General features: G+C 36.1%; 1 protein-coding gene across 1 annotated transcript in view; it reads right to left on the reverse strand.

Annotated features, from left to right (window-relative positions):
- LOC131150384 (guanosine nucleotide diphosphate dissociation inhibitor 2) overlaps positions 1–19653 on the reverse strand; it is a 44116-nt gene extending 24463 nt beyond the window's left edge. Inside the window, exons 1-10 of the mRNA XM_058101073.1 lie at positions 19279–19653; positions 9529–9591; positions 9361–9444; positions 9153–9260; positions 8898–9070; positions 5072–5183; positions 4863–4943; positions 4651–4713; positions 4384–4485; positions 3946–4070 (exon numbers count right to left, since the gene is read on the reverse strand). Coding sequence (XP_057957056.1) covers positions 3946–4070; positions 4384–4485; positions 4651–4713; positions 4863–4943; positions 5072–5183; positions 8898–9070; positions 9153–9260; positions 9361–9444; positions 9529–9591; positions 19279–19365 — 998 coding nt within the window. The 5' untranslated portion in view covers positions 19366–19653. The remainder of the gene's footprint in view (positions 1–3945; positions 4071–4383; positions 4486–4650; positions 4714–4862; positions 4944–5071; positions 5184–8897; positions 9071–9152; positions 9261–9360; positions 9445–9528; positions 9592–19278) is intronic.
- Between the last annotated feature and the right edge of the window lie 580 nt (positions 19654–20233).

Raw genomic sequence — 20233 nt, forward strand, 5'->3', positions numbered from 1 at the left:
CTACTCTAGTGGAGGGTAGTAGACATATTGTCTTATGTAAATTGTGCAGAAAGACAATTAAAGGAGGAATTACACGGTTGAAACAACACTTGTCGCATAAAAAAGGTCAGGTATCTGGGTGTCCAAATGTAACCACACAGGTTAGAGAACGAATAATTAAACACCTACAACAATATGTTGAGAAGAAGAAAGATAAACTAGAAAAGGCAATAAGAACCAGAAGCTCAAATGAGAGATTTTGAAATTTTGAGAATTTGAGTGATGACGAAGATTTACACGAGGAAAGAATGAGATTTGCTCAACAATAGAGCTTACGAGCACAGCAAGAATGGGAAGAGAGGCAGAGATTTAGGGCAAGAACTGGGGTAAGTGGTAATTATAATGAACAGGGGGTGGCACTAGTGTGGTAGTGTCAATGGTTTTGGTAGAGCTCAGTCACAAAGTGTTCAAGAAGCTGGAGGTAAGGGACAGCGATGGATTAACCTTGATGCTCTTGAAGCTAAACTAAGGGCAATGGGTCCTACTCGAGAAAGAAGCATGAATGCCAAGCAACCAAAAAATAAACACCCAATTCCTAAAAGGTTTAAGGAGTGAATTAGGAAAAGTAGTGGGAAAATTCCTAATTTATAATCAAATTCCAATAAATGTAACTCACTCTCCATTTATGCAACTGATGCTTGATGTTGTTGCAGATGCTGGAGAGGGGGTAAAGGACCCAGCACTCTAGAGGTCTCTCAAATTTATTTGGAGCAAGAGTATCGGGAAATGAAAGATTATATATCTTTTTTTGTTGACATTTGGAAGGAGAGCAGTGTAACCTTTATGTGTGATGGTTGGTCAAGACCAACTAGATAACACATAATAAACTTTTCAGTTTATTGCAATAGAGGCACTGTGTTTCACAAATCAGTTGATGCCTTTGTTGTGCCGAGTCAAACAATTAAATATTATTTGAGGTAATTTTCTAATTAAATAGTTTTACAAACTTCTATATTTTTAAATAAGTGGTAGTAATTATTAAATCTATAATTTCATTTCAGATTAATGGGCGAGATTGTTAAAGGGATTGGAGAGGAAAATATTGTCCAAGTAGTGATTGATAATGAAGCTGCAAAGAAGGCATGAGGGAAATTGTTAATACAAAAGAGACCCAATCTCCACCAGAAAGCATACGCAACTCGTTGTATAGACCTTATTCTTGAAGATATTGGTAAAAAAAAAATTAATGTGAAGGTGGTCTTAGAAAATGCAAAAACAATAACCTCCTTCATTTACAATCATATGAAGATATTAGTAAAAAAAAAATTAATATGAAGGTGGTCTTAGAAGATGCAAAAACAATAAACTCCTTTATTTACAATCATACATGAACATTAAATTTCATGAAGAAATTCACGAATACTAAAGCATTGCTTCGACATGCCATATACAATTTTTTGCCTTGGAGACCATTGTTAGGCATAAACAAGCATTGAGGGAAATGTTCACATCTAATGCTAGGAAAAAGTCAAGGTTTGGGATGGAAAATATTATATTGCTACATTCTTGCATAGTTGCATACTTGCATTGAAACATTATTATTGATTAATATGTTTATGAATTTAATTCAGAATATTTTTTAAACCCCTAATTTCTTTGTGGTGTCCCACCCCCTCCTAAAGTTGCTAGAGAAGTCATAAATGGGGTTAAAAAAGTAATAATCAAGTTGCTACCCGATTTAGATACTCAAACCCGGCCTATTAATCAAGTATAGGTTCATTTCGTAATAATTTCTATAATATATATCTAACTAATTCACAATCATCCTTTTCTAGTTAGGGATAAATACGGGACATTTGGAATTTCAATGGCCCAATGGGGCAAGGAAACAAACAAATCCTGGTAAATGTAGCTAAATAGTGGATGAATAGATCTATTCTCTCATTTTTATGTCCAAATTTGAATTTTCAAAAACACACTACATTGACATATTTTTCTTCAATTAATCAATGCAGCCAAATGGTGGATCCACTATGGCATGTGTGCTCTTGAACTCTAGGGAATAACAATTAGAGTTCTTGGCCAAACCACATGAGCTTCGAACTATGAGCATAATTGGAGCACCTTTAGCCTTATCCATAGAAAAACAAGGACTAGATTAAAGTACATGAGACTACAAAAATTGTTTCGTGCATTACAATATAAGGCCAAAGTTAAGATACAATGAGGAGAAGCCAACAGGAAATTGAAGATAGCTTCAACCTCATCAATTTGGACTATATTTTCGACGAAGATGATCCTTCGAGTCCATAGTTAGAGGAAAGAGAGGTACCATTACTTGATGGTCAAGACAACTCAAATTGGTTAGATGAAGCGGTTGGTGGTACTATGGATGAAGGTGATAGACCACCAATAAATGTGCTTGATTCGAGTCCCAGTCCTAAATGTAGACAAAGCGATGATAACCTCGATTTAAGCCCACCAAGTGATGATGATAGTGGTAGTGGTGCTAGGGCTGGGGGAGATGGTGGTGGTGGTGGTAACGTAAAATATGATTATGGGCATGACACAGGGACATCATTTGTAGGGAACACATATCCTCCTAGTCGTTATGAATTACATAATATACCTAAAAATTATAAAATTAGGGTATTCCTCCTCAGTACCAATCTTCACAACCTAGGAAGAGGAGTGCTTCTAGTGGTGGCCCTAGGGAGAGTCATGGAGCACAAACTTGAAGAAGTCACTGGCATCGAGATCATGACTCTGCTAAAGATTCATATAGTGTGGTTCGTAGTTCTGGTGACTTTGATTTCAATGATTCATCATCACAAAGATATGGATCTCGTGATAGCAATCATCATCCAATATATCCACCATCTTAGCACTATGATCCATATCATGCGCATCATCTTTATCTTAGTTGATCAAGTCTAATAAGTCTTCTTCTATTCACTACCCAAGAGTCAGCCTCAGCCCCAACTTATGAATATGATTCAGGATATGTTCAATGAGGAGATCATGCACCACCTATATTTGTTGGATTTTCGCTACCAATAGATTTTCAGGAGCAACAACGAAATGATGCGAACATGGGTTTATTCAGCTATGTATTTCCACAAAGGTAAGGAAATAATTCCCAATCCCAATCTCAAAATAGAGATGGGGATTGCAAAGAGCCTCCATGTCATTCTTTTTGGTGGTGACATGTGGCTACGTTGTAATATTGTAATCATGTATTGACTATTGAGTTATTGATACTAATCATTTTTCAAATTAAAGTATAAGTATATTGACTCATTTAGTCATTTTATGTCTCAAATATTGGTTCTCCATTTCAATTACATTTCTACATTTTTTACCCATTAAAGTAGTGCAAACTATAAAATATATATATATATTGAATATATAACTTTTCTGCAAACAGCGCACCAAAAAAAATTAATATAAAATTCATATTGCCTATTGAAAAGCATTTATAGATTCAATAAAAGCAGTCAAAATTCATTAAAAGATCATGTATTATTAAAGGATTTCATGTTTATTTCTTCAATTTTGGCAAGGTTGTGCATGCGTGAAAAAAATTCACAGCCGTTACGCCCACTTCCCGTTATGTAACACCTGCTCCTGCATCCTATGACATCCGCAACCGCTACATGAGGTTACCCGCAACCGCAATTTAAAACCATGGTTCAAAGAGGGGGTTTCTTGGTTAATTATTGTTAGTTTGTTATTCTCATAGGCTTTTTTAACCTCACCTAGGATGTAATCTCTCTCTCACGCACACACACAAAAAGCTCAATATATCTTTTTTTATCAAAAAAAAATTAATAATAAAGCTTTGAGTGTGTTAATTTTTCTTGAAGGGATCAGAACCTCAAATACTTGGACCAAATAGCATGATATGTATAAAATGATACCCACCCATAGATTTGAGAATCACAGGTAAATTAAATTACAACTCACATGTCCGATTTGCGCCCCAACTGCTTCTGCGGAAGAATAACCTGCACTGAGTGGGAGTCACTGGTATTTGGTATTGGGTGGCTCATGATGCATATTGCCCTCGCAACCCTCCCAACCTTCCTAACCTATTGAAAGAATAAAGTAAGGTTTAAGAATGAATTATCCTGCTTTCATGTCTTTGGGATATAAATATAATTTTTTGGGAGTTTAAAAGTATAGGCACAACAATGCCATATAGTGTTTTCATCATCAGTCTTTAGAACATTACAGTAGACAATACTTGCTCAACACACATTCTTCCTCTAAAATAAAAGTGCTTTAACATTGTAAAAGCACAAAAAATTTGGCGCTATCTTCCCATGAAACAGAGTTAAATTGAACCTCAACCAAGAAAGGCTAGAAGCCTAGAACACAGTTAACAGGATTTAAAACCATTACCTTGTTGGGCAAGTAGGAAGGATCACAAACAACTTTCTTACACCTAGCAGTTTCCCCTTCAGAAGTGACACCAACAACTTTGCCTTCCTCATTGAACTCTACCTGCCATTGAGCAAGATAAAAGCAAGTCAATTATCATATTAAAAGTAATACAAGATTTCCTATGATCTCCAAGATTAAGATATGCGTAATAACACATGGATGTAATAACACATTGACCAAGACCTCCAGAAAGTTAGATATATGACCAAAAAAAACCCTGCATACCTTGCACTCAGGCTTATTTAACATATATGTTCCACCATAAACAGCACTGAGTCGTGCAAATGCCTGAAAGAAACAAATACATGGTACCTCCCTTCAAATACGCTCTTTCCTTTTATTGCCAATTATCAGTAGCCAGCAGAAACTGATAAAAAAGTACAATAAAAAAAAAGGCAAAGATATAAAGATGGTATATCAAAGGCTAGAAAAAATACCTGCGGGAGCTCTCCTAATCCATATAAAGGGTAAATATATGGCGACCCACCTTGAAAACGTGCAAGAGACTCCGCATAAAGCTTTTACAAAGTAATGGAGTTGGAAAATTCAGACACATGCATGGAAAAATATAAACTCCAAATGTTCAATAATTCAAATGCATAGAAAGGAAGTAAGCTATCAAGCCTCTGCAATCTGCATATCTAACCTTCATTCTCTTAACGGTATCCAATGCAGGTTCATCTAGGTAGCGGTCATTCCTATGAAGAGCCAATGAATGACCAATGACATCCACAGTATTATCATCTAGACCGAATTTTCTGCCAAGAAATGTAAACAGAATAGATTTAAGAGAACAAGTTCATTACATGAACCTTATAAACAGTGCAAACAATTCTCTGTAAAGATGTGGGGCAAATAAAAAAAAGAGGGAAAGTTATATTTCAATTAAAAAAATTCTCAATAATTTGATAAAATAAAATAAAAATTAACAGCCCAATTTCGCACAAATTAGAATTAAGTATATTCTGCTTCAAATGAAAATCATGATGGAAGTTGTAGAACCTGCTCAAAATATACAGCTTCAATAACATGCCTAACTCATTGAAAAACTGCACTGGCAATTGAAACGGTATTTGCTGAGGGCTTCAAATAAGTGAATTTGGCAGTTTATCACTCGTAATGATCCTCCCATTTGCCAAAAAGCATGAAATCAACTGATGATAATAAAATTCCAATTCATTCCCTTAGGGGCAACATCTCACCTTTCTTGGTGAACTGACAATTAACAAATATCAAGTGTATGTATATATATTTTCAAGAAACAAAAGAGGACCTATTCAGATATCAGAAAGAAGAAGAAATATAAGATCAGGAGAACAAGCCGATCACAACATAAGAAAAAATTGCAACAGAATCGCCCTCCAATCCCTTTGCAGATCAAAGAAAGAAATGCCCCTGATGCTAAAGCCCAGAGCAGCAACAAAAACTTCTTTATCCCACAGTAAGCATGAACGCATAACATGTTCCATAATAATTTTATTGCCCCTTTCTGATGAACAGCAGTGAAGATTTACTGCCATGAGAGAATGGGATAACGAAATAGAGAAAGGAGAAGGGAAGAAGAAGATATAAAGTGTGGGGGAAAAACGCAAGTTAACTACCAATTTCAAATTCACAAGAACTCCCTACAATAATACAACCTATAACCTATTAACATATATAGAAAAACTAAAACAATAAAAATTACAAATAAACCTTTACTAACTAAATAAAAAACACTACAAAAAAAATTAAAAACAAGACCCCACATAACATAATCCTAATTAATTACTCCTGAATCTATTGGGCTGAGGATCCAGTAATTCCATAATCCAATGCTTCTAAATCAGCCTCCAACAAGGCTATACCCCTATGGTCCAACTTCTAGTTATACATCAAAGCCCCCCCAACTGAAAAATATTTGGCCTTGAATTTTGAAATAATGGAGGATCCAAAACAGGAAACTTTGAACTTGGGCTCTTTGAAAGCAGGTGCTCAAGCAATGCAAGAAACCTTATTCTGTTGGAAGCACCAAAGGAAAAGAGCTGAATTAAGAATTCAAATCAACAAACACATCAAGAATGGCAAACTCCAAAATAGGAATGTTTTAAAGACTCTGGATATTCCCAAGCACATGCATGCTCTTCTTGTACTGTCTTCAAGTTGAGTAACTTTGACATGAACAATATTGCTAGACTATATATCTTGGTTGGTTGGTGGAGCAAGTTCCAAAACAATCTTCCTACCATTAGGGCTGCAAATGAACCAAGTTGCTCGTAAGCTACTCAGTGCTCGACTCACTAATGGCTCGCTTAACTCATTTACTAAGTTAAACGAGCTGAGCTTGAGCTCAATTTTTGAGCTCCTCAACTAAACAAACCGAGCTCAAGCTGATTTATACTTGGATTGTTAGGCTTGCAAGCTAGCTCATTTAGCAACTCGTTGAGCCCGCTCGCAAGCCGGCTCATCTACTAATCGTTTTCTAGTTCGTTAGTAGCTCATGAACTAACTTGATATTAAGCTCGTGAAAAAACTCGATATTAATCTCATTACATTTTTAATTTTAACTTTAAAATATATTTTTCTCTAAATATTTTTATTAATTATCAATTAATTTAATTAGTTTAGTGGCTTTGTTTATTTATTAGTTTGAAACGAGCTTCAGTTGAGACAAGTTTGAGCTCGAGCTCGAGCTTTCAAGCCACACTCGAGCTTAGCTTTTTCATTAATGCGAAACGTGCTTTAGTCAAGTCAAAGCTCAAGTTATATATATATGCTAAATGGGCCGAGCTCATACAGAAATTTCAAGTTTGAGTCGAGGTCGAGCTTAATTTCAAATAAAAGCCCAGCTCATCTCAGATCAGCTAGTTTGCAGCGCTACTTATCATTATAGTCAAGACCATAAGTATCCCCGTGCCCTTGAGTCACTCAAATCATCTAACCCACGAGAACAAAAGCGCAGATGGGCAATATTCATGAGTATGCTATCATACCTAACATGATCAAAATAGGCACCCATTTGGATAGGAACTGATATCTCAAAAACATGTAAAGCAGTGATATAAGGCCAAGAGTATGACAAAATGCATACAAGTGACACTCATTTCTGGAATCGCATTCACTGGGCTTCGTCCATTAAGGGCAACTTCGTAAAAAAAAAAAAAAAAAAAATTTCTCCACTTCAGAAAGATGTGAAAAGGATTTACAAAGAGCCCAGAGTATGACAAAATGCATACATTTTTTTCAATATTAACACCATGTAGACATTTTTCCCCTGCAGCTGCTTCTTTTTTTTTCCTGGAGAAATATCATGACCCTGCAGGTCTGATGGCGCAGCAGAAGGGACAACTTACTTGTCAGCTGATGTAGATGTGGCAGTGGTGCTGGGTTTAATGAACTTGGTCTGGGTGTTGTGAAAGAAAAAATGGAGGTTATGTATTGTAAAGATGGGAGGGGCCCTTTTATTGTTAATTTTCCTGAGCTTGCAAATAAAGAAGTGGGGCTGACTACTATAAAGAAAATGAAGGACCCAAACAAGAGGGCTGGGTCATGAAGGAAACAGAACGAGAGGAACTGTATTTTGCTGGGATGACTGATTCAGAAGATCACTTGCAGCAGTAGACACGTGAGACGCATGGGCTTCTCTCCAGTAGATTGCAGTGAGCTGTGGTTCTGTAGATTGATGACTGGGGCTACCGATTAAGCAGGTGACATGGACTGATAACAACAGGAAGATGGAGATTCAAGAACGGCAGCAACAGAAGATTGTTAGGTGGCACATTTACAAGTGCCAACTGTTAGATGATTGGGCCACCAGATACCCTTTCCGGTGGTTTCTGATTTTAATGGCGCTGGTGGTGTCTTTAATTAAGGAGATGAAGCAAGGAAATAAAATGGGCAGTGACAGTTCGCAGTAGTAGGAGTTTCTTTTAAATAAAATTCTGTGCTGTTTATGTTGGCAGAAAGAAGGAATTTTAGCTGCCTGCAGCACCATGGCGAGTTGATTGTCAACTGGAGTTGGTTAATTCAACTTTGTTGTAAAGTTAGTGATGGAGGAGAGAAGAGAAGAAGAGAAAAAGAGAAAAAAACTGGGTGGCAGTTTCCTAGAGTCTACATACAGCTCTAAGTCTGCCCTCTTATATACTATCAATAATAATAAAGTCTTAAAGACAAAAATGCCCCCCATTAACACAACCTAATTACTAAAATAACATGTTCTCTTTTCTAACACTCCCCACTCAAGCAGGAGGTGATTAAATATCACCTAACCCCAGCTTGTAACAACCATTAGACAAGGCAGCTCAAATATCACTGCGCCCACATCTTGTCAAGATTATATGTTTGAGGCTAACAACTCTGCTCTTCATAGTTCCTTATGAATGCATCAAACCAATAACAATACAAGCCAGGATCATCTAAATTTACATTCAAATTCCTCGAGAGCATAAATACAAGCACACAAACATACACAATACCAAAGTTGTAGAGCATACGCAGTAAGTTCTCTAGTTGTTACTCTTGTCAAGTCCATCCCATCATGTGTTTTGGGATCATTTTCATTGTAATCCTGGACATATATGAAGAATTTGCGAGCACGACGCTTTTCAAATAAGCCCATGAGTGGCGATTTGAGGGCCTCCATATCAGTTGCCGGCACCTTGTGAATCTATCACAGCAAGTTGTAAGAGAGAGTTAAAACTAATTATATCTGGAAAAAAAAACAGAAAATTACAGCAAAGAAACAATACCTTTCCTTTATTAAAGACAAAGCTGCCATCCACTGCTTTAAAGTATAAATATTTTGTGACATCTGTATGAATGAGGACACGTACAAGGGTACCATTTGCCATCATAAACTACAAATATGTTATTAAGCAGCAGATTAAAAACTTTTCAAACAAATAATAAATAACAAGCAAAATTTGTTAATGAACATGTTGCGAGGAAAATTAAAACCTTTGGGATCATGTCCACATTATAATCCCTACTAGAGCCCAAATGTGCAGGAGGCTTGTCAGTTCCCCTAAACTTCTTCCAGAGCTGCAAATTAGTAGCTTTCACTTAGACAGTTATAAAATAGAAGGTATTTAATTAATTTAACACAACAATTTGCAAATTATATACCTGAATGAGATTAAGAGAAGTTGACTCTCCTCCATAGTAGTCATTTCTATCCATGTGGAGAACCTGATTCACAGAAGCAACTGTTAGATTACCACTTTACCTAAAAGCTAAGCTGTTAGGTTGTGGGCCAATAATGTATATCAAGCTTTAACACTCCCCTTGCACGTGCAACCCGACAGGACGTGGAGAGATAAAGACACGATAATATCTCCCATTATAGGGAATATAATAATTTTTTAAATACCACAAAATAAACGCGGGCAACAAGACTAGAACCCAGGACCTCCTGGTAACCAGCTCTGATAACATGTTAGATTACCAGTTTACCTAAAAGCTTAAGCTGTGTTAGGCTGTGGGAAAACAAATGTATTTCAAGCTTTAACAGCGACCAATTGTGAGAACATGATAATGTTAATTTGTTAATTTGGGTAAATAAGCATATATATATATATATATACAATTTAAAATTCTGTACTTGCAGTTATGACAAAAAGACAAAGTTCAGACGATTCCCCCAGTGCAATTAAGCAGAGCATGAAGCATATACAGCACGAGATGAATTCCTAGAAATGCTGAAAAGAAAAAAAAGAAAAAAAACATAAAAATAAATAAATAAATAAATAAAACTGGGTTCTGCAAGTTGAACAACAGCCAATATAAGAATATAACATATAACAACCTCTAATCCCTTTTCAACCATCTTCACCCATATCGAATGGCAATATATTTCTTCTCAAACTACCTGTTTCATTATAACTGTCTACAAAATCAATACATTTACATTGAAAAACAATGTTGTTGTAAAGATAGAGATGAAGGAGAGAAACAGAGAAGATAAGAGGAGAAAAAGAGAAAAATAGGAAAAAGAAGAAAAACTAAGCAGCAATTTCCTGCAATTGACGTACAGCTCCAATTTTGCCCTCTTATGTATTAATAATAATAATAATAATAAAGACTAAAAGACAAAAATACCCCCATTAACACAACCTGGGTATTAAAATAACATATTCTCTTCTAACGCTCCCCCTCAAGCTAGAGGCATATAATATTACCTAATCCCAGCTTGTAACAAACAATAGACAAGGTGGGGTTAAATAAAGGCTTCGCTAAAACATCACTTAACTAATCGACAGATTTCACAAAGGGAGTCCTTACGGCCTTCTTCAACACAGCACCCCTCACAAAATGACAATCAACTTCTATGTGTTCTCTCATGGAACACTGGATCGCTAGCAATATAAATGCCAACTTGATTATCACAAAACACACCTATTGGCTTCGTCACCAACAACGCCATCTCTGACATGAGAGACTTCAGCTACATAATTCTATGTGTTCTCTCATGGAACACTGGATTGCTAGCAATATAAATGCCAACTTGATTATCACAAAACACACCTATTGGCTTCGTCACCAACAATGCCATCTCTGACATGAGAGACTCACAGTATGAGTCATAGCTCGAAACTCCTCTTTAGCACTAGATCTTGTTACAATAATTTACTTCTTGCTACGCTAAATAACATGATTACCTCCCACAAATGTACAATATCCAGTAGTAGACCTTTGACCATAGACAGATCCAGCCCAATCTGCATCAAAGTATCCCACAATCTCACAATTTCCATTACACTTATATATCAAACCTTTGCCAAGAGAGCCTTTGAGATACAGAAAAATTCTACAAACAGCATCCCAATGTGGTTGTTTGGGGTTTTCCATAAACTGACTCACCACCCCCACTGCAAAAGATATGTCAGGCAAGTGACAGTTAAAAGTTGATCAACTAGCCAACCAATAATTCAAATTAATTACTCCTAAATCCTTAGGGCTGAGAACCCAATAATTCTTCAATTCAATTCTTTAAAATCAGCCTGCAACAAGGATCTATAAATGGTCCCATTTCCTGTTCTGCATCACCTTGACTCTGCGTCAAAATAGAATGCAAAGTTGAAAAAGATTGGACTAAATTTGGGAGTGATTGCTTGTGTGGCTTCATGGATTGAAAACCCATTTGGAGACACAAAAACAACTTTGAAGTCATGAAAATATCTAAAGATGATTCTGAGGAAGGAGATTATGATTTAAAGCAACAAAAGCTTTATCATAATGCAGGACTCGAGCACTATGTGGAAAGAGGCAGATTAAGCATGATTGAGATGGAATTTGTTTCATCATTTGGAATTCTCTGTGAATTTACAATGTCTAATGTGATGAAGATAAGATAATGGAGGTAAGCAGTCAAGCAGTCATTCAAGATGGGGCGTGCATCGAGTGCTTGATGAAAGTTCCCACTCCATTGATGGTGATCAGCACACATGTTCCTCTAGGAGTACCCACACGACATCTGTTTTGTAAAATTCAGCATAGAAAATTTTGGATGGTATGAAATTTTTACATTTTACATGTTGAGAATAGAATGGTTTTTCAAATGATCTAACATCCATGATGTATGTGGATTGGAAAAGAGGATATCTAATCAGATTTCAGAAGATGTTATAGAATGTGAATTCATGTAAAAAATCACAAAGCAAAGGCAACAAACTCTAGTCTCCAAAATATAATAATATAGAGTTTGAAGGCAGATATTCTAATTATGCATACTTTATATAAAAGCACAACTAGTGTAAATCATCTTGTGGACAAAAATATCCTTCATCTTTTAGAAGTAACAATTTTTACTAGACAGGTTAAGGTCTGAACCTTTAGGGAAAAAATCATTTAGTGTTGAAAAAGAAAAAATAACAGATGCCTACTAGGGAGGCAACTCTGGGGAGGATTCTAACTATTAACTCCCCGAAATCTAATACAGACGCTCTATGTCAACCTCCAGTGTGGGTACAATCAAATGTAGTGGTTGGGATGGCATGGCGAGACTTCAGAAGAATCAATGATAAGAGGATGTGGTGAGAATTTAAATTCAAGGAGATTTGGGCCTTAAAATATTGGGCCTATTTGGAATAGGAATAAGTCTTGGGCTGTAAATCAGAAGCTAAGGTGTTTGAAAGAGCACATTGTTGAATGGACAAAATTCTGGGCTCGGAAAGTGCATGTTTGGGACCTGGGTTAACTAATGTAGAATAGGGCCTTAAGGGGCATAATGGATCAGGTAACGAGGAAGTTGATGGAAATAATGAGGAAGTTGGGTTGGGCAGTTTAACAATTGATGGGTCACATATTTCAAGTAATAAGGGGTCAAGTAACCTTCTTGAGGTTAGGTCTGGAATTCTTGAAGAAGATCTCAGGGTTTCCAGAAGGTGGTTGGGATGGTGTGGCAAGATCTCAGGGGAGGAGGACAGATTTGAAGAGGAGAATCTTTGACAGAGAGGATATGACAGGAATTTAAACTCAAGGAGATTTGACCTTCAAATATTGGGCCTATGTGGAATAAGTCATCAGCTGTAAATCGGAAGCTAAGGGGTTTGGAAGAGCCCATGTTGAATGAACATAAATTCTAGGCTGTGAAAAGGCATGTTGGGCCTGAATTAACTAATGTAGAATTGGGCCTTAAAAGGACATATTGGGTTGGGTGATGGAAATTTGATGGACTGAGCAATAATGAATCAGTTGGGTCAGGTTACAGAAGGTATTTTAATGGTTGATGGGTCGGTTATTTTAAATAAGAAGGGGTTGGAGTAACCTTCTTGAAATTGGGTCAGGAATTCTTCAAGAATAAGGGCTGAGAGTTGCAGAGATAAACACTGGACTGCTTCAGAATTTACAGAATATGCTGGAATGGAAAAAAAAAAAAAAAAAATTGAATCAGGAAGAGATCAAGAAAATGACACAGGATATGCATGTTGCAAATCAGATTTTAAAGAAAAGGACTGGAATTCAGGGTTCTTGCGAAGGGGAGAGCCATAAGCTGGGGGAACTCGTGAAGTTCAGTGATGCTGGTCAAAAGAAACTGATAGCTGCTTATGACACAGGAGGTCTTTCAGGTCTTCAACGCATGCAGAGAAATATCCCTGTCAGCAAGCAATATATTCTTTATTGTCAGCTGCGAAAGCATCAGGCAACCAAGAGGAAATGATAAGGGGGACAGAATCAAACAAAGATTTGAAGATCTTAAGTGAAAATGATAAGGGTCTTTCATAGGATCTGTAGAATAATTGGGTAAAATGGAGGACCTAATCACCGTAATAGGTGTCACTCCCTCTATTTATAATATATGTCATGTACATACCAATTACCATAATAACCTTACTATCTCTCACTTATTAACATAGCCATTAACACTGCTAAATTACTTAAATAGCCAATAACACTCCCCTCAAGAAAAATCATATGTATCATATGCTCCTAGCTTGTAACAAATGAACACCCCCGAAGGCTTTAGTAAAAAAATCAACAAGCTGCAAATCAGGCTTCACACGAATGGTGGTAATGAGCTTCTGCACAAGTTTCTCCAAAACAAAGTGGCAATCAACTTCAATGTGTTTTGTGCAACCATGGAAGACCGAGCTGAAGGCAATATGAACGGCAGCTTGATTGTCACACATCAACTCCATAAGCTAAGAATGTGGAAAACCCAGTTCTTTAAACATGTTCTTCAACCAAACCAAATTCACATGTAATTTGAACCATGGCCCTATACCTTCACTTAGCACTTGACCAACTACCACAATCTGTTTCTTACTCTTCCAAGAAACCAAATTATCACCAACAAAGATATAGTATCTAATTGTGGATCTTCTATCAAAAAATGACCCGGCTCAATCTGCATTAGTATATCCCTAAATATGAGTGTGACCCTAATCTTGATATAAGAGACCTCCTAGGTGCACCTTTGCAATATCCCAAGAGGCATTAACTGCATCCCAATGACTTGTTCTCAAAGAATCAAGAAACTGACTCACAATACTTGTTGCAAAAGATATATCCAATCATATGGCTATGAGATAATTCAACTTTTCAACAGGTCTCTAGTACCGTCTTATGTCAAACAACGAATCACCCATATCTGGCACTAGCTTACTATTAGGATCCATAGGTGCGTCAATAGATTTGGATCCCAACATCCCAATCTCCTCTAAAAGATCAAGTACATTCTTCCTCTATGACAAAGTGGTTCACATAAGAAATCTCAATACTTCTATATCCAAGAAGTACTTTAATGGTCCCAAATCATTGGTATGAAACTTAGTCTGTAGGAAATAATTTAGGCCCCGGATACCTTGATCATCATCACTAGGAATTACAATATCATCCACATACAGAATAAGCAGAATGCTGTCAAACTGAGTATGGTGATAAAATACAAAATGATCTACTACACACCATTGAGGGCCAAACTCAACTACCACAACACTAAATCGACCAAATCATGATCTAAAAGACTATTTTAAACTATATAGTTGAGCCAACATACTAAGTTTGAATCCCCCTGAGCAACAAACCCAAGTGATTGCTCCATATAGACCTCTTCTTGAAGATCACCATATAGAAAAGCATTCTTCACATCTAACTAATATAGAGACCAATAATAGACAGTGGCCAAGGAGATGAACAAACATAAACATATTAAGACAAGTTTGGCAATAGGGGAGAATGTGTCAAAATAATCCAAATGATGCATGGGCAGCATCAAGGTCCTGCAGCCAAGGAGAACTTAGAAGAGGAAGAGGAAGGGGAAGGGGGGAGAGAGAAGATGCCAGGGGGAAACTCACGTTCAATTCAATTCAAATTCATCAACAATTGCCTACAACATGGCTTTCATACACAATTTATAAGAAAGCCTCTTTACATGAAATTACACTTAAACCCCTAAAACTACATTACACAACAAATATACCCCTACTTTACACAAATATTACAAAAAACCCCCAAATACACATAATCATATACTAATTAATACTGAACACGCATAATAAACTACTAACTTAAACCCACAAATCCTTAACCCAACTCTTCTTAATTATTTTCCAGCAAGGATCTTCACAAGGTCTTACTTCTTGTCCTACATCACCAAAACATACACTTAAGTATATCCATTAGCAACAAGTCAAGCCTTCAATCGAGGCACGGAACCATTTGTATTGATAGTCATAGTGTGTACCCAACTACAACCAACCACAAACATATTACGAGGGAGAAGTACCAACTTCCAAGTATCAAGGTCTTGTAGTGCTTGCATCTATTTAATCATTGCATTCCTCCACCCAAAATGGGATAGGACTTCAAAAATAGACTTTAGAAGCACAAGAAAAGACAGTGCCAACAAAGCAGTAGTATGAAGGCGACAAGAAATCATAAAAAATAAAATTAGATATTGGATGTTGGGTACAAGTGCATTTACCTTTTCGAACAACAACAAGAGCATCAACCAAATAGGATCATTTGATGAGGGAACTATCAATGTAGATGTGGATGTTGGTTGAGGCTCTCCTCCTTTGAGTCGCCATGTGTACACTTGCAAATTGGGACAATCCAAGCAACAAAAAGGACTCAAATTGGATGAAAAAGTAGGAGGACTAGGCAGAGAAAAAAGGTAAGGATCGAAAAAGCTAGGCAAAGAAAGGGACTCATCAAGGTCAATAAAACCCAAGGAATCATAATAGTATGGTGTATACTCAAAAAAGGTGTCATTAATAGAGACAAAGAATCGATCGAAAGTAAGGCTATAACATTGATATCCATTTTGAATATGGAATAGCCCCAAGTTAATACATTTGATAGCGCGAGGATCCAACCTATCCATTCTTCGATTTTATTGATGAACAAAGGACACACAATGAATATACGAGGAAAAGAGAACAAAAAAACCTTAGGGAAGAAAACTAAATACAATATTTTACCGCCAAAGACAGAAGATGGCATATAATTGATGAAAGAGCAAGTGGTGAGCACAACATCACTCCAAATGATTTTGAGGACATTCATCTTGATACAATATAGTTTGAATTACTTCGAGAATATGTCTATTTTTCAGCTCTGCAAATCATTTTGTTCTGGAGTGTGGGCATAAGATGACTGATGCATCATGCATAGTCATGTAGGTAGTAATTGAGTATTGTATTCCCTAGCATTATTACTACAAAGTATCCAAACTGGCATGTCAAATTGAGTCTTTCTTTTAGAACAAAAAGGCACAAAATATAACTAAAATAATAGACTTCCACTAAATACAACCAATTCAAATTGGAGTAGTCAATAGCAAATGTAGGAAAGTACCGAAACCCCAACTTTGACGTAACATGACTAGAACCCCAAACATCATAATGAACTAACATGAAAGGGCTAATAGTTCTTTTATAGACTCGGGAAGCAATGGGGACATGATGATGCTTTCCTAATTGACAAGACTCACATTCAAGGTTAGATATGGAACGCAAAGCAGGAACTAGTTGTTTTAACTTGTCAAATGATGGATGACCAAGACAACAATGGATTTGATGTGGTGTGACAATAGCACTACAGGCAATAGGAGAAAGTTGATTCAAAGTAATAAAGTCCACCAACCTCGCCTTTTGTGCCAATGGGTCTTCCTTGTTTTCAAATCCTAAGTAAAAACAAAACCAAAAAAGAAGGTTGCATAGCAATTTAGTGACTTTGAAATTTTACTAATAAACATGAGATTGAAATGGGACTTTGTAAACAAAAGAAAGAGAGATGAAGGGAGTAGGATTGACAATTCCTATCCCCTTAACTGCACAAGTGGATCCATCAACAAGGGTAACTAGAGGTAGATTTTTAGAATACTGGAGAATATGGAAAAAAAAAAATTGGAAACACCTATCATATAGACAATAGGTGCAGAGTCGATAACCCAAGGACTAGTGGGAGAGATACCAAATGACATAAGAACAGTAAGATTACCTTTCTAGGCAAAAGATGCAATATGATGAGATGCTTGTTGGGACACTTAGTGCTACAAGAACTTTGAATACTCCTCCTTTGAGATAATTATAGTACATTGTTCACCTAAACAAGTGACTAGCAAGGGAAACACACTTTTGGGATTTAGGGACTCCATAACAGCACACACACCTAACACCATCTCGATAGAGCAGCAGATCAGAAATACACAGCCAACAACATGTTCTTGGAATTCACCAACTCCATCCCAACGCACACAACCTTCAACAATCGATGTAAACCACAAGCACATGACAAACAAATCAAAAACTCGGAAAATACCACTGCTTCAAGAACTTCAATATTTTGTTTATTAAGGGATTTGAACACCACAGGATGAATTTGTGTGAGGGGGTATAGGAGGAGTTGGAGATGAGATTTCAATGGGGCGCAGATTAGCAATATCTGTGGGTGACTATGATGTTGGTTTTGCAATTGGATTTAGGGTTTTAGGTTTCTATTAATTAGTTTTTAGGTCTCAAAATAATGCTCTTATACCATGGGGAATAACTAGGTAAAATGGAAGACCTAATAACAATGACAAATCCCTCCCTTTATTTATAATATATGTCAAGTGCATTCTAATGACCACAATACCCTTACTAACTCTCACTTATTAACATAACACTAACATACTAATACTGCTAAATGACTAAAATAACCATTGGCAGCAATAAAATGGAATAGATGATTTCTCCTCAAAAAATATTTTAGAGGTCCACAAAGTGTACAATGATAGTAGGAGATGGTGTCTTTGTCCACGAGTTGAGAAGTAGGGAATGACGGACCTAGGAATTCCTTTGAAGAAGCACAAGTTGGTGTTCACCATTTAAAAATACAAGCGATCAAGGAAAAACTATAATTGAGGAGGGACATTTGGCCTTTATATCTCATGTCCAACCTCTATCTCTTATGTGTCTGCCCTGAAATGATGTGGTAAATGCTATAACTGGATAATAAGGAAAATAAAAGGATTTAAATTCTCAAGGTGGTTGCTCAATCCACCTAGTTCTAGCCACCGTGAATGCTTAAAGATTTAGTGAGATATGAGAATTTTTAATTTGATATTTTTCTTAGAAAGATTATGCTAAGCCTGATGAGTTGATATAGACTACTGAACTCCTTTAAATCATGACTAGAAAAGGAATATCATTTTATTTTTGTGCAGGCAATCCACAGAATTTTTGGGGTATCCATATCATATATTATATTCAGATAATCAGATCGTATAGCAAGCAGTTAACATCCATTATTTTATAGCATGGTTGAGATTTTAGGAGGAATCGCCTGATGTATTCAGTTCCTGAATAATATATTTAACATGCATGTGGAATAAGAGGAAATGCGTCCAAGCCCCTCCCCTAGTCCAAAAATATTAACACAGAGCACTTGCATAAAAATAAATTTTAGGGAAACAAAAAAATCACACAAAAGGAGTGCACACACGCAACACACACTGTAGCGTTACAACCTTTGAACCCTTTTGTTTCCAGGACAGTATGATTTACAAAACCAAAATTGCCCGTATAACAATGCCCTGAAATGCAAAATTCCAGGCTTATTTATACACTGGCATTGGAAATAAATATATTGAAAAGTCATACTGAAAAATTAAGGCATATTTACATGACCGAATTACGCACCCAGGTCTGTAGGATAATAATAATAATAATAATAATTAGACCACGTCGATTTCATCGCAGAGCATCCACAATTCAGAGTTAAACAACCTGATCTGAGTATGACACGAATAAAAATTTGCACCGATCCCATCGTAGAGCATCCACAATTCACAGTTAAACAACGTGATTTAACTATGACGCGAATAAAAATTGGAGATGAATTAAATGCGGATGTTCAACTGTAAATGAGAGTGATTAGTAAGGAGACGACCTTTAGACCATCAACGGAGAGAAGACCGCTGAGGATGCACTCCTTAAGACCAGTTCCGAGGACTATAACGTCATACTCTTCGTCCATGGCGAACTGCCTGCGCAATTAGTAGGTGAAGGTACTCAGCAGATCAAAGTGAGTCCTCCGATGAAGGAATGGGGAGCGAGCTAGGGTTTTCAGAGTTAAGTCAGTATATATTCTCGGGGAGAGCGAGACGAGAGAGCTTTTTTTCTTTTTTCTTTTTTTTTTTTTAAGAGAATACAGAGAGAGAGAGAGAGAGAGAGAGAGACTTTTTCTAGCGTGCTGAGGAGAGCGACATTGTTGAGCATTCATCAAGACAAGGGGAATTCTACAGTAGTCAAAAACTCCTTCCCAAAAAGGGGGACTTTAGTAAATAAATATAAGACTTGGGCTAAGGGTGTAATTTTATTAGTCCAAAATAATAAATTTGAGAGTTTTAATTTTTTATTTGTGTGGATTTGCATAAAATTTAATATTAATTTTTATTATAATATATTTAAATTTACATTAATTTAAATTTAAGTATAAAATTCAAACTTTTAAAGTTAAGAGTAAAAAAAACATAATAGTACAGTTTAGGGAAACAAAAATAAATATTTTTTTCTTTTATGTTTGGTTTTATAGTTATTTTAAAAAATTTATGTATATTTTATTTTAATTATATTTCAATTCAAATGATCGTTATATTTAAATTTAAATTAAAAAGTTCATAAAATAAATAATTTAATTCAAAAGAATTATTTCTAAATATTATAATTTTGGGCAATAAATTACCAAAACAACTTAAACACGTAAAATCTAATTTTTAATTTTTTCACAAACAATTAAAATTGATAATAAATTTTGGTAATTTTTTTTTTCACTGTGCATGGACAGAAATAAAAATAATAATAATAACGATACCAAACAAGTTCTAAAATACCAAAAAAGATAT

This window comes from Malania oleifera, chromosome 3 (genome assembly GCF_029873635.1).
Source record: "Malania oleifera isolate guangnan ecotype guangnan chromosome 3, ASM2987363v1, whole genome shotgun sequence".
NCBI lineage: Eukaryota > Viridiplantae > Streptophyta > Magnoliopsida > Santalales > Ximeniaceae > Malania > Malania oleifera.